At 42.0% G+C, this 14,970-nt stretch overlaps 1 protein-coding gene across 2 annotated transcripts in view; it reads left to right on the forward strand.

Moving 5' to 3' along the window:
* DNAJC5B (DnaJ heat shock protein family (Hsp40) member C5 beta) overlaps positions 1 to 14,970 on the forward strand; it is a 284,887-nt gene that overhangs the window by 76,313 nt on the left and 193,604 nt on the right. For both annotated transcript variants that reach the window (XM_069731420.1, XM_069731422.1), the window contains one exon: positions 3,620 to 3,732. In XM_069731420.1, coding sequence (XP_069587521.1) covers positions 3,626 to 3,732 — 107 coding nt within the window. In that variant the 5' untranslated portion in view covers positions 3,620 to 3,625. The remainder of the gene's footprint in view (positions 1 to 3,619; positions 3,733 to 14,970) is intronic.

The raw sequence follows: 14,970 nt of genomic DNA on the forward strand, positions 1-14,970 counted from the left end.
ATAAGTGAGAGATTAAAAGAGACCGTTCCTATATTAACCAGGAAAAGGTGGCACAAAATGTCCCAATCTCAAAAAGTTGTTAGTGTGTAAAGAAGAGGACACTTACTGATGTGATGTGGTGGCAGTGCCGGTACTGCGTCTTGTTTGCAGCGAAGGAGATACTCAGCTGATTCCTAGTGCATGGCAGCGATAGTGGCTAGAGTCCAGCAGGTGTGTGCACTGCTGTGTGAAGAACACTGATACGCAGTGCCTCCGTAGATGTGGTCCAGAGTAGGGGGTTCAAGCGGCGAAGCAGGGTTGGTGTAAGTCCGGGGAGCGTCCTCCCTGGCTGGACAGGTACCACTGCGTACGCTAGAAAGGGGCTAGACGGCGTGCTTCAGCTGAGGCGCCGCTAGACTGTAGCGGTGTGTGGAAGGGGCATGGTCTTGGTGACGTCACCTAGAACTGGAAAATGGACTGGGGTCCTTTTTGTTTTAATTTTTGAAATGCAGGGAGGGATGGGAGTCACTGAACTTGGTGGTTGCGACCGGATTTCCTGGCCGATGTTATCTATTTTAAAGTGGGAGGCCAAGCCATCAGCACAAATGTCTGTGATGAGGGCTTATGCTTTTGGCCTGAGGAGGGAGGGAAAGGTGTCAAAAGTCAAAAAGTTTCTTGGGGTTATTGGATAGTGAAGAGATCAGGGTGATGTAGTAGGTCTGTTTGGCGAAGTGAAGGGCAGAGTTATAGGTTCTTAACATAAATTTGAAGTGGATGAAGTCTTCTAGTGTGCAAGTTTTCCTCCATAAGCGTTCAGCCATCCCAGAGCATCACTGAAGAAATCGAGTTTGCGATGTGAGCCAGGGCTGTTTTACTCTGTGTTTGGAGGTTCTGAGGGTGAGGGGCGCTACTTGGTCCAGGGTGCTTCTGAGCGCTTCATTGTAGTGGCTTGTAGATTTCTGAATGTATGGTAGGTAGGAGTGTGCTGGGGTGGGCAAGGCATTGTGAGCATGAAGGACAGAATGTTGTGGTCAGAGAGGGGAAGCGGTGAGTTATTTAGGTAGGAGATTGAACAGAGCCGGACAAAGACCAAGTCAAGAATGTTACCGTCCTTGTGTGTCTCAGAGGTTGAAAGCTGTGAGAGGCCGAGAGAAGTGGTTAGCGATAGAAGCTGGGATGCAGATGTGGAAGTGGGGCTGTTAATGGGGATGTTGAAGTCTCCCAGGATAAGGATTGGGAGTTCTGGGGACATAAAGTGCGGCAACCAGGTTGAGAAATGGCGCCGATATATGACCGCTACTTTGAGGGAGAGGGGACGAAAGAGCCTGATGGTGTGGACCTCAAAAGAAAAGAATGAGAGTGATGGAACTGGGGGGATGACCTGGAAAGTGCATTATGGGGACAAGAGTATGCCAACTCCACCACCATGTCTGCTTGTGGGTCTTGGGGAATGGGAGAATTGTAAGCCACCATGGGAAATGACAGCAGGGGAGACAGTGTCAGAATCCAGGATCCAGGTTTCAGTGAGGGCCAACAGATTCAGAGAGTTGTTCAGAAAGTAGTTGTGCAGGAAAGAAAGCTTGTTTTTTGTGAACTTCAAAGTGACAGTGGTCAGAATTGTAAAAATGAAGGTCAAAATTGGCTCGGTCTCGAAGGGGTTAGAGACTCAATATTTACAGTTGACCCTTATTTTTTAAGACTTCTTCAATTTTCTGGCAGCCGAATATCACCTTGTAGGTAAAATAGTTACTAATGACAGACCATTCTTGCCTAATCAATGCTTTGATTTGATCTCAATTTCTGTGTTTTAATTTGCACTCCTGCTTTGTGATAACTTATTTCATGAAGCCCCTTTCACACTGTTTGGGACACCTGGAAGAATAATTGTATTTAGAAAACACAATGAGCACTATCATGAGTCTTGTGTCATGCCAAGAGTAAAACATCCTGAGACCATTCATCTGTGCGGTTACTTTTTATCCAAGGGCCCAGAATTTTGCCTAAGAACACTGCCATGAGTAAGGAATTCTATCTAAACAACTCAATAAGCAATGTCTTACAAATGATCAAGGAGCAATTTGGTGATGAACAATGCTTTTTCCAGCATGATGGAGCACCATGTTCCAAAGCAGAAGTAATAATGAGTGGCTCTGTGAAGAAAACATTGAAATTTAGTTCCATATCGAAGAAACTCTCCATTGAAATCCTGTGGGCAAGTTTAAAAAAGTGGGAGGACAAACAAAATCACAGAAATTGTGATAAACTCCAAGCACTGATTAGGGAAGAATAAGTTGCCATTAGTGATGAGCGAATATACTCGTTGCTCGGGTTTTCCCGAGCATGCTCGGGTGAACTCCGAGTATTTATGACTGCTCGGAGATTTAGTTTTCATCGCGGCAGCTGAATGATTAATAGATACTAGCCTACTTGATTACATGTGGGGATTCCCTAGCAACCAGGCAACCCCCACATGTACTCAGGCTGGGTAGTAGCTGTAAATCATTCAGCTGCCGAGATGAAAACTAAATCTACGAACACTAACAAATACTCGGAGGTCACCCGAGCGTGCTCGGGAAAACCCGAGCAACGAGTACACTTGCTCATCACTAGTTGCCATCACTAGGATTTGTGCCAGAAGCTGATTTCCAAGTGCCAGGGTGAATTGCCAAAGTGTTAAAAAATGTATCAATGTAAATATTGTATGTTTGCATAAACTTCATGTATTTTTAATAAAAGTTTAAAAACTTCTGAAATGCTTATAATTGTAGTTTAGTAACAATAGAAACATCTGACTAAATAAAAAATCTAAAAAACCTGAAGCAACAAACTTTGTGAAAATCAAAATTTGTGTGTAAATGGGTTATCGCAACAGAGAAGGCCTAGAAGACCGAGGTGTCTGATTTCATGAACTTCTGCACTGGTTAGAAGTACTTTACCATTATATTAAACAGTGCAGTTTTTTTCCTTGCTAGCAGTGGAAGAGTTAATCTGTTCAGTTGAAGCTCCTAGAGCTTTCCTACTTGGATTGTCTCAGCTGTTTAGTGTTGGCCACTCCCCTCTACTATATAGGCTCGCCTCTGGCACTTAGAGATTGTCAGTGTTAGCTCTTACTACCTGGTTCTGGAGTTGGAGGTATAGTTTGTGTTTGGAGTTGGTGCTTGGAGATTGTCCAGGAAATTGTTGCTTGGAGTTTTTTCTGTGTGCACACCTTCATCCTTTCCTATTTGCTTTCTCATTCCTTTAACTCCCCTGTGTCCCACACTGCTGTTTGGTGTGTGTATTTGGTATGGTTGTCATTTTCATTTATCCCTGTTTGTCTTCCCTGGTTTGTTTTTAGTTAGTGTGTTCCTACAAACTTCAGTTTCCCACTGGCCTGGGTGGAGGAGGGGACAGATCAGGGTAGGTATAGGATCGTAGCGAGGCATGAGAACCTGGCATCTCAACCTTCAGGAGTAATCCGGGTGACTGGGATAGACTACCGTGCCCCTAGTTCTGGTTAACTGGGAACTGGTTAGTGCCCAAAGTCCCAACACTCTCATGATATTGTGTCCCTCTCAAATCATTAAGACATGACTCTACATTTAGTCAAAACATTTTCTTATAAAGAATATTAATGCTAATTATACCTCAATTATTCTAGGTGAAAATGTCTGAACAAAGGCAGCGTTCTTTGTCCACATCAGGAGAGGCCTTGTATCAAATTCTTGGATTGGAGAAAGGTGCAACGCATGATGAAATTAAGAAATCTTACAGGTAACTTCTCACTAGTATTTTCTTTAAATATGAAGATGGATAATTGTTTAGGAAAGTTAGGTTCTATGCATATGGGACTACAGAACAGGAGAAAGACTTGGGCATTCTGGTTACAAGTAATCTGGGCAGCAGCACTCAATGTCAAGCAGCAGCGGCAAAAGAAAACTAGATTTTAGGGTGAATAAAAAGAGAGATAAAATCCGGCAATCACAACGTATTTTTACCCCTTTATAAATCACTGGTGAAGTCACATCTAGAATATGAGATCCAGTTTTGGGCTCCACATTTAAAAAAGGATATTCAGAAATTGGAGTCAGTTCAAATGTGGGCAACTAGATTATTACAAGGGATCAAAGGCCTCTCGTATGATGAGAGGTTGGAAAAGTTGGTCTTGTTTAGCTTAGAAAAAAGATGCCTCAGATAGGAACTCATTTACATGTCTACTATATAATTGTCTAAGGGTCACTTCCATCTTTCTGTCTGTCCTTCTGTCTGTCTGTCACAGATATTCATTGGTCGCGGCCTCTGTCTGTCATGGAAATCCAAGTCGCTGATTGGTCGCGGCAAAACAGCCACGACCAATCAGCGACGGGCACAGTCCGGCAGGAAAATGGCCACTCCCCGCAGTCAGTGCCCGGCGCCCGCATACTCCCTTCCAGTCACCGCTCACACAGGGTTTATGCCGGCGCTAATGGACCGCATTATGCCATGGGTAACGCACTCTGTAATCACTGCTATTAACCTTGTGTGTCCCAACTTTTTACTATTGATGCCACTTTTGTGCTGATACATTCTTTTGATCGCCCGTTATTGTATTTTAATGCAGTGTCGCGGCGACCAAAAAAACATAATTTTGGCTATTTAATTTTTTTCTTGCTACGTCGTTTAGCGATCATGTAAATATTTTTTTATTGAAAACAGACGACATGTTGCGGCTTTGATGTGGGCTCACCGTCGAAGCCCACCTCAAAGCAGGGGATATTGCCAGCTGACGTTCTATTCCGTCAGCTGGCAGAAAGGGGTTAATGAACAATATGTTTCAGTTAAAAAAAATTTTTTTAAATGGCGTGGGCTCCCTCGCAATTTTCTGTGCCAGAGGGGGAAAGCCGATGGCTTGGGGCAAATATTTGTAGCCTGGGAAGGGGGTAATACCCATGGCCCCTCCCAGGCTATGAATATCAGCCCGCAGCTGTCTTGCTAATAAAATAGCTGTCTGGCTATTAAAATAAGGGGGCCCAAAAAAATACTGACGTGGGGGTCCCCCTATATTTTATAGCCAGAAAGGCTATGCAGACAGCTGCGGGCTGATATTCATAGCCTAGAGAGGGGCCATGGATATTGGCCCCCGGGCTACAAATACCAGTCTGCAGCCGCTCAGGAAATGGCGCATCTGTAAGATGCACCCATTCCGGCACTTAGTCCCTCTCTTCCCACTCCTGAGTAGCGGTGGGATATGAGGTAATAAGGGGTTAATGTCACCTTGCTATTGTAAGGTGACATTAAGCCGGGTTAATAATGGAGAGGCGTCAATAAGACACCTATCCATTATTAATCCTAGAGTAGTGAAAGAGGTAAAAAAAAAATAAAGACACAGCCAGAAAAAAGTATTTTAATATTCTTAATTTAACCATACTTACCATACTCGATCACCTGCAAAAAATTAAAAATAATAAACCGTATACTCACTTTCCGCCGTAGTGCAATTAATAACGAGTGTCCCACGACGATCTCCCCTATAGATGTCGGGTGATGTCACTGCTCTATATGACCTCCAGTGACACACTGACAGGAGACAATGGCTTCTGCAGTGCATCACTGAGAGGTTACTATAGTGCACTGGTCTCACTTTATGACAATTGCTGCATGGGAACTTTCTCACACAGCAATGCCAAAAGTGAGACTAGGGACTATTTTCTCACAGGGGCATAGGAATACATTGTGGGGAATACATTGTGGTAGGATACCTTCCATCGTTGTATTCCTGGAGCCCCTGGAGAGCGGTCGCATCAGCTGATGCTGCTGCTCTCCACGGGAGATCGTCGTGGGACACTCATTTTAATTGGATATCTGCGGATCAGGGAGTATATTGTTTGTTTATTATTTTAATATTTTTACAAGTGACACTGGCTTTGGGGATCAAAGTGACAAGTGATGGTGAGTATGTAATCTATGCTTAATGTACTGTATGCCTATATATATGCACTGTATGTATGTACTGTATGTTGCATGTTGCATGCTGCATGTAGCATGTTGGCCACATGTCGCATGTCGCATGCTGCATGTCACATGCTGTCGCATGCTGTTGCATGTTGTCACATGTTGCATGTCGCATGCTGCATATCACATGTCGCATGTTGCACGTCGCATGTTGTCGCATGTCGCATGCTGCATGTTGTCACATGTTCCATGGTTGCATGTCGCATGTCAGATATCGCATGTTGTCGCATGGTGTATGTTGCATGTCGCATAGTGTATGTTGTATGTCTGTATGTATGTATATTGTAAGTACTGTATATGTGTGTATGTGTTTTTTTTACATTCAACACATTAGCAGGATGATGGGACTACTACTGTCCCATCATTGGCTAATGTGTCACTCACTGCCACTGTAGCAGGCATAGCCCGATGGGACTTGTAGTCACATCGGACGATGCCTGCACACAGAGACACACACACCAATGACACCCCCCGCCCGAAGCAGACCCCAGCACGGCCAGCAGACCCACTGCACACACCCGCAGACCACAGCACCGCCCGGTGCCCGCACAGCCCCTAGCAACGACCACAGCCCAGTCACACTTGATGAGTGACCGCTGACTGTGGAGGCTGGGTCATGCCTGCTGCTGATGTCACGTCAATTTGCAGAGTCTGGAAATTGATGTGACGTCAGCAGAAATTAGCGGCGGCTGCAGCCTGGGGGTCACGTGACCCGGACTCAGCCGCCGGCATAGCGCCGCTCACAGGCGAAAACGGCAATGGAAGGTATTTACACAATTCATTAGGGGCCCCGGGGGGATACATTGGGGGGTTAATTGAAAGCAGTGGACAACCCCTTTAATAGTTCATGCAGTTTATATATCTATTATTGCACTATTGCACTAAGCACCTTCTTTCTTTTGGTTAATAATATAATTGTATGCAGTTACTTTTCTTGCCATATCACCCAATATCCTTTTATAAAGATGCATTTATTTCTAACATACTGTATATTAGGTTATTAATTTTTACATTAATTACAGCATTATGCACTTTATATTATGAATTAATGTATCTTTAATATTGATTAATGCTTGTACAGTAGCCCCCAAAATTTTGTCTATTATTATGGATGTATTATTGTTTTGATTTATTTTTTTGCCAATCTGGGTGACATATTCTGCTCTCTCATATATCATTGTTTTATGTTTCATTTTTTAACCTCGTAATTTATCGTGCAATTATTGTTATTTTCCTTATTGTTGTGTAATCATGTTTTAATATTTATCGATAAAAGTTTACATTTTATGCAATTTTTCTGTGAATACTTCTTTTTGATTTATGCTTTGCATTTTGGAACTCATGGTACAAATTAATTGATTCTTATTTATGGGATTTCTTTTCTATATAGGTTTTTGTTCCTAGTATATTTGGATATTTTGGTCTGACAGGATTGGTGTCAACACAAGGCCCTGGTCTTCTGGGCGACAGCCCTAAGATGGCAGATATGTGAGAGGGGACCTGAGTATTTAGGAGCCCCAGGAGACTGACCTGTATCGCTGGAACCTAAAGTTTGTTACCCACTTTCTTATGAGAGCAGCGATACCACACATGTAGTCAAAAAGATCTGTTTAGACAAACAGCAGGGCTCCGAAGGGAAGGGGCAATATTTGAATTTTGTAACACAAATTTGGCTCTATTTGAAATAGATTGTCCCATTTGCAGAGCCTATGTTTTCTGTAACTTATACCCTCTAATGTATTTATCTAAAATGTAGCCTACTGTGTGTTAAATCGGAGTTTGTTCCAAAGATGAAAGCACACCTGCAGGACTAGAATGAGAGGTTTATCTTTCAAAGAGTCCATCAATCCCTACATGAGGGATGAATGTGCCAACGTAGTATACCATAACAGGCTCTTGCCCATCAAGATAGGAACCGCTATGTGCACAAAACAACCAATCCCCTACAGAATTCTGAAAGTATTGCCTGGTATAGGAAGTTTGGCAAGAACCATGCAGTAAAGCCCATAGTGCATAAATACGGAACAACGTTATTATTAGAGATTCTCCAATAAAATGATCATGCATGTATCACCAATATAAATAGTACTAGTATACAGTGGTTTTAGTGCCAATGATGTCTGAACAGTTTTATATTAAATTTATGGTGCTGATTAAGAGTATTACTGATTTTGCCAGATTGGCTCTAGTTTCTGAAATATTTAATAGCTAATTAATTAATTACAGTAGAATTCTGGCTTCAAAAAGTAATTTTTATAGCATTGTAAGCCTATAAATTGAAATACAAAATAGTTATATGGGATATTTCATTACCTAAGACACTGTAAAGCGTCACGGATTTATCGCGACAGAGAGGAGCCAGAAGACCGCAGCATCTGATTTCTCTTACTCCTTACTCTTACTTACTGGTGTAAATTTCTTTTAGCAGTGCAGGGCTTAACCTGCTCAGTTAAGCGCTCCTGGAAGTTTTCCTGCATTAAGGCTCTCAGCTGTGCACTGTTAGCCACTTCCATCTCCTATATAATCTGGGCCCTGGCTAGCACTCATTGTCAGAGGTGGCTTATGCAGCATGTCTGGAGATTGTTGTTGATTGTTATTGGAGAAGGAATTTTGTGGATTTATCTGTGACTGTTGCTAGGTTTTGAGTGTGTGATAATTCCCTTTCTTCTCCAACTTTGTTTATCCCCATTCTCCACTCCCCGATGCATTCATCTGTTATATGTGTGTGTATATTTGTATGTTTGGTGTTTATTGTTACCCCTATTCGTATTACTTTGTTAGTCTGGTTGGTGTTTTACAGTACACTACTAGTAACATAGTTATTAATTAAGGTTGAAGGAAGACTTTAAGTCCATCTAGTTCAACCCATAGCCTAACCTAACATGCCCTAACATGTTGATCCCCCTCTTCCCTGGGTGGGGGAAGGGTACTGACTTTGGGCGGATTCAGGACCTAAGGCAAGGTATGTAGCCCCGGCGTCTTCAACATGAGAAGTAAACCAGGGAACAGGGCAAGCTAGGGCTCCCCTAGCGTTTAGGACAGGAAAGGAGCCCTTTGTCCTGGTGACTACCGACAGCAGAGTCTTGACAAAAATATATTGCATTTGTTATTACACACAATTCTCATTGGGGGAATGCATCATTTCTTGAATGAATTATCTAAAAAACTAGAGCCCATTCAGCAAAAATAATGGGCATTTTGTATTCAGCACCTTCAAAATAACCAAATCCATTCAAAAAACTTTGGCGCCTGAAATATTGTTTTCTGTTGACATATGTAATATATTTATCTGAATAAAAGTTTGGTATGTGAATGATCAAGTCCTGGAATTAATAGTCAATTACCTGAATTTTTTCAGAATATTTGTGGGGTTCACTTTCTGAAGTATACAGACATGGGCATGTGGATAAGAATTGTCTGGATAATAGCTTGGTATATAATGATTGTGGCCTGGAATTAATTGTGAAATGGTTTAAAATGTATTTTACAGATTAAAATAGTATGTTTTAAGGGACAATTAATAAATAGAATCTTTACTGTAGACCACTACTCAGAACATATAAATATAAATTATTTGAAGAAAAAATACCAGACAATTTGATGTAATTCATGGCAATTTGATTAAAGATGGGAAGTTGTGTGGCATTTCTCAAAACGAGGTGAAACAAAGGCCTGGTTGTGATGTGCACATGGGTTAATAATAGCTCGAATTGCTCCTTCATGTTTACTACAAATCCAACATCTTTTTGGAGATGGTTTTGGGTGGGAGTGGCAGAAACGAGGGGAAGGGACAAGGGGAATAAACTGTCGCTCTGAAAGTCTCCGGATAGCCTCAGACTCGAAGAGTGCCTCCTGTGCCCTTGAGTTAAATAGGAAACATTTGACATTTTTCTCATGGAACTGGAGGAAAATGAGCACTCCTTGAGACTTCTTATGGAGGACAAAGCTATTATAGGTAGCAATCTCGATGACATAGATTGATACCTTTTTATACCAGGCCCTGGTAACATAGTAACATAGTAACATAGTTAGTAAGGCCGAAAAAAGACATTTGTCCATCCAGTTCAGCCTATATTCCATCATAATAAATACCCAGATCTACGTCCTTCTACAGAACCTAATAATTGTATGATACAATATTGTTCTGCTCCAGGAAGACATCCAGGCCTCTCTTGAACCCCTCGACTGAGTTCGCCATCACCACCTCCTCAGGCAAGCGATTCCAGATTCTCACTGCCCTAACAGTAAAGAATCCTCTTCTATGTTGGTGGAAAAACCTTCTCTCCTCCAGACGCAAAGAATGCCCCCTTGTGCCCGTCACCTTCCTTGGTATAAACAGATCCTCAGCGAGATATTTGTATTGTCCCCTTATATACTTATACATGGTTATTAGATCGCCCCTCAGTCGTCTTTTTTCTAGACTAAATAATCCTAATTTCGCTAATCTATCTGGGTATTGTAGTTCTCCCATCCCCTTTATTAATTTTGTTGCCCTCCTTTGTACTCTCTCTAGTTCCATTATATCCTTCCTGAGCACCGGTGCCCAAAACTGGACACAGTACTCCATGTGCGGTCTAACTAGGGATTTGTACAGAGGCAGTATAATGCTCTCATCATGTGTATCCAGACCTCTTTTAATGCACCCCATGATCCTGTTTGCCTTGGCAGCTGCTGCCTGGCACTGGCTGCTCCAGGTAAGTTTATCATTAACTAGGATCCCCAAGTCCTTCTCCCTGTCAGATTTACCCAGTGGTTTCCCGTTCAGTGTGTAATGGTGATATTGATTCCTTCTTCCCATGTGTATAACCTTACATTTATCATTGTTAAACCTCATCTGCCACCTTTCAGCCCAAGTTTCCAACTTATCCAGATCCATCTGTAGCAGAATACTATCTTCTCTTGTATTAACTGCTTTACATAGTTTTGTATCATCTGCAAATATCGATATTTTACTGTGTAAACCTTCTACCAGATCATTAATGAATATGTTGAAGAGAACAGGTCCCAATACTGACCCCTGCGGTACCCCACTGGTCACAGCGACCCAGTTAGAGACTATACCATTTATAACCACCCTCTGCTTTCTATCACTAAGCCAGTTACTAACCCATTTACACACATTTTCCCCCAGACCAAGCATTCTCATTTTGTGTACCAACCTCTTGTGCGGCACGGTATCAAACGCTTTGGAAAAATCGAGATATACCACGTCCAATGACTCACCGTGGTCCAGCCTATAGCTTACCTCTTCATAAAAACTGATTAGATTGGTTTGACAGGAGCGATTTCTCATAAACCCATGCTGACATGGAGTTAAACAGTTATTCTCATTGAGATAATCCAGAATAACATCCCTCAGAAACCCTTCAAATATTTTACCAACAATAGAGGTTAGACTTACTGGCCTATAATTTCCAGGTTCACTTTTAGAGCCCTTTTTGAATATTGGCACCACATTTGCTATGCGCCAGTCCTGCGGAACAGACCCTGTCGCTATAGAGTCACTAAAAATAAGAAATAATGGTTTATCTATTACATTACTTAGTTCTCTTAGTACTCGTGGGTGTATGCCATCCGGACCCGGAGATTTATCTATTTTAATCTTATTTAGCCGGTTTCGCACCTCTTCTTGGGTTAGATTGGTGACCCTTAATATAGGGTTTTCATTGTTTCTTGGGATTTCACCTAGCATTTCATTTTCCACCGTGAATACCGTGGAGAAGAAGGTGTTTAATATGTTAGCTTTTTCCTCGTCATCTACAACCATTCTTTCCTCACTATTTTTTAAGGGGCCTACATTTTCAGTTTTTATTCTTTTACTATTGATATAGTTGAAGAACAGTTTGGGATTAGTTTTACTCTCCTTAGCAATGTGCTTCTCTGTTTCCTTTTTGGCAGCTTTAATTAGTTTTTTAGATAAAGTATTTTTCTCCCTATAGTTTTTTAGAGCTTCAATGGTGCCATCCTGCTTTAGTAGTGCAAATGCTTTCTTTTTACTGTTAATTGCCTGTCTTACTTCTTTGTTTAGCCACATTGGGTTTTTCCTATTTCTAGTCCTTTTATTCCCACAAGGTATAAACCGCTTACACTGCCTATTTAGGATGTTCTTAAACATTTCCCATTTATTATCTGTATTCTCATTTCTGAGGATATTGTCCCAGTCTACCAGATTAAGGGCATCTCTAAGCTGTTCAAACTTTGCCTTCCTAAAGTTCAATGTTTTTGTGACTCCCTGACAAGTCCCCCTAGTGAAAGACAGGTGAAACTGCACAATATTGTGGTCGCTATTTCCTAAATGCCCAACCACCTGCAGATTTGTTATTCTGTCAGGTCTATTAGATAGTATTAGGTCTAAAAGTGCTGCTCCTCTGGTTGGATTCTGCACCAATTGTGAAAGATAATTTTTCTTGGTTATTAGCAGAAACCTGTTGCCTTTATGGGTTTCACAGGTTTCTGTTTCCCAGTTAATATCCGGGTAGTTAAAGTCCCCCATAACCAGGACCTCATTATGGGTTGCAGCTTCATCTATCTGCTTTAGAAGTAGACTTTCCATGCTTTCTGTTATATTTGGGGGTTTGTAACAGACCCCAATGAGAATTTTGTTACCATTTTTCCCTCCATGAATTTCAACCCATATGGACTCGACATCCTCATTCCCTTCGCTAATATCCTCCCTTAAAGTGGACTTTAGACAAGACTTTACATAGAGACAAACCCCTCCTCCTCTCCGATTTTTACGATCCTTTCTAAACAGACTGTAACCCTGTAAGTTAACTGCCCAGTCATAGCTTTCATCTAACCATGTCTCGGTTATTCCCACTATGTCAAAGTTACCTGTAGATATTTCTGCTTCTAGTTCTTCCATCTTGTTTGTCAGGCTTCTGGCGTTTGCGAGCATGCAGTTTAGAGGATTTTGTTTTGTTCCAATCTCCTCACTGTGGATTGTTTTAGAAATGTTCTTACCTCCCTTCTGAGTAAGGTTTTCCTGGGTCGTCTTTGTTCGAGTCTAATGTTTTTCTTCCCGTCCCCTCTTCTTCTAGTTTAACGCCCTCCTGATGAGTGTAGCGAGTCTTCTGGCGAATGTGTGTTTCCCAGGTTTGTTGAGGTGTAGTCCGTCTCTGGCGAGGAGTCCATCATACCAGTAATTCACACCGTGGTCCAGGAATCCAAATCCTTGTTGTCTGCACCATCGTCTTAGCCAGTTGTTTGCATCAAGGATCCTGTTCCATCTCCTGGTGCCATGCCCGTCTACTGGAAGGATAGAAGAAAAAACTACCTGTGCATCCAGTTCCTTTACTTTCTTCCCCAACTCTTCAAAGTCCTTGCAGATTGTCGGTAGGTCCTTCCTTGCCGTGTCATTGGTGCCAACATGTATCAGAAGAAATGGGTGGACGTCCTTGGAGCTGAAGAGCTTTGGTATCCTATCGGTCACATCCTTGATCATCGCACCTGGAAGGCAGCATACTTCTCTTGCAGTTATGTCCGGTCTGCAGATGGCTGCTTCGGTGCCTCTCAGTAGTGAGTCTCCCACCACCACCACTCTTCGTTGCTTCTTGGCTGTACTTTTTGCTGTCACTTGTTGCTGTGTGCCCTTTTCTTTTTTGCTTGCTGGTATTGCTTCATTACATATGGTTGAAGCACCTGGTCTGACAGGTCAATGCCTCCCATAAATGTATTATAGTCTGCTACACAGACCGGTTTCTGTCCCTGGTGGCGCCCTTGTCTCTGACAATCACAGTGTTGTCCAAATGCAGTCTGGCCAGCATGTACATGTCTTTCCTGTCACTCCACTTCACTGCAAGAAGGTGTTCACTTGCGAATGAGAATGATGCCCCCTTCTCTAAAAGTCTCCAAAAACCTATTTGTTTTTTTCTGACTGTCCTACAGGTGCCTGTATTTGCAGCGTGGAGGGATTTATATCGTTGGTTACTGGTGTAATAATTATCATTGTACATGTGGTAACCTTGAAGTAGAAATGGTTTCCTTAGTCCCCAGACAATTTTATCCAAGGTGCCAATTGTCTGGGGGCAGTTTGGTGGGCTTATTTGGTGATCCCTACCTTCATAAATTAGAAATGTGCACGTGTACACAGTTGCGCTCTATCACATTTTGTATAATTTGACACCGTATTTGGCTCGCTTGGAGGGTATGAATTGGCAGATCAACAGATGGCCCTTGAAACTCAAAAGGGACTCATTAACTGCAAAATTTTGCTCAGGGCTCTAGGAATTTAAAAATAAATGCTTTAGGAGGGAAATTAGTTGTCTCAATTTATTAAGGTGATCATAGTTGGGGTCATTTCTTGGGGGGCCTTGGAATTATCACTAAAATGAAGGAATCTCACAAGGATTTCATAACAGGTTCTCAACAAGACTGCTGCAAAAACAGGGGTACTGTGGACAGATTTTGTTGCCCAGTAGAAGCAGAGAGTTTTTTTTTTTTTACTGAACCCATTTTGAAAGTAATGTCCCAAATGTTTTATTTTAAGGACACTTATGGGGATCCATGAAGGGGAATGGCTGGCATATAAATTTGTTTTGGTGGGCAATTAATTGGATTACAAAAACTTTGGAAAAAATCAAAAGGGGTAAAATTAGTGACATCTACTTTTATTCCAGTAGTTAGTATAAAGGGGTGAATTTGATGGGAAAAGGAATGGGTGAGATACTACAATGGAGGGGGGACTGTGGAACTTGGCCCTGCCTCTGACGTTTCAGCAGTGGCGACTCACTCCGCTAACATTTGACTGTTGGATCCCATGGAGGAAGAGGAGTCATCCCTGTTTGAAAACTGTTCTGCTTTAGAAGCATATTCTGTGTCACTCAATGGGGAGAATATTGGGGCTGATTAGGAGATTGGCAAAAGGATTTATTGAAATTAGTCTAGAAAATTGTTTTTTTTTATCTGACAAGAGAGCTTTTTGGATGTAGTGTATCTCTCTTCTCTCGCAGAACAACTACAAGGGAAGAAGAGAGAAGCACAGCCCAAGCGCTGTCCTGTTTCCAAATCATCATTTGGCCC

Source organism: Ranitomeya imitator, chromosome 6 (genome assembly GCF_032444005.1).
Source record: "Ranitomeya imitator isolate aRanImi1 chromosome 6, aRanImi1.pri, whole genome shotgun sequence".
Taxonomy (NCBI): domain Eukaryota; kingdom Metazoa; phylum Chordata; class Amphibia; order Anura; family Dendrobatidae; genus Ranitomeya; species Ranitomeya imitator.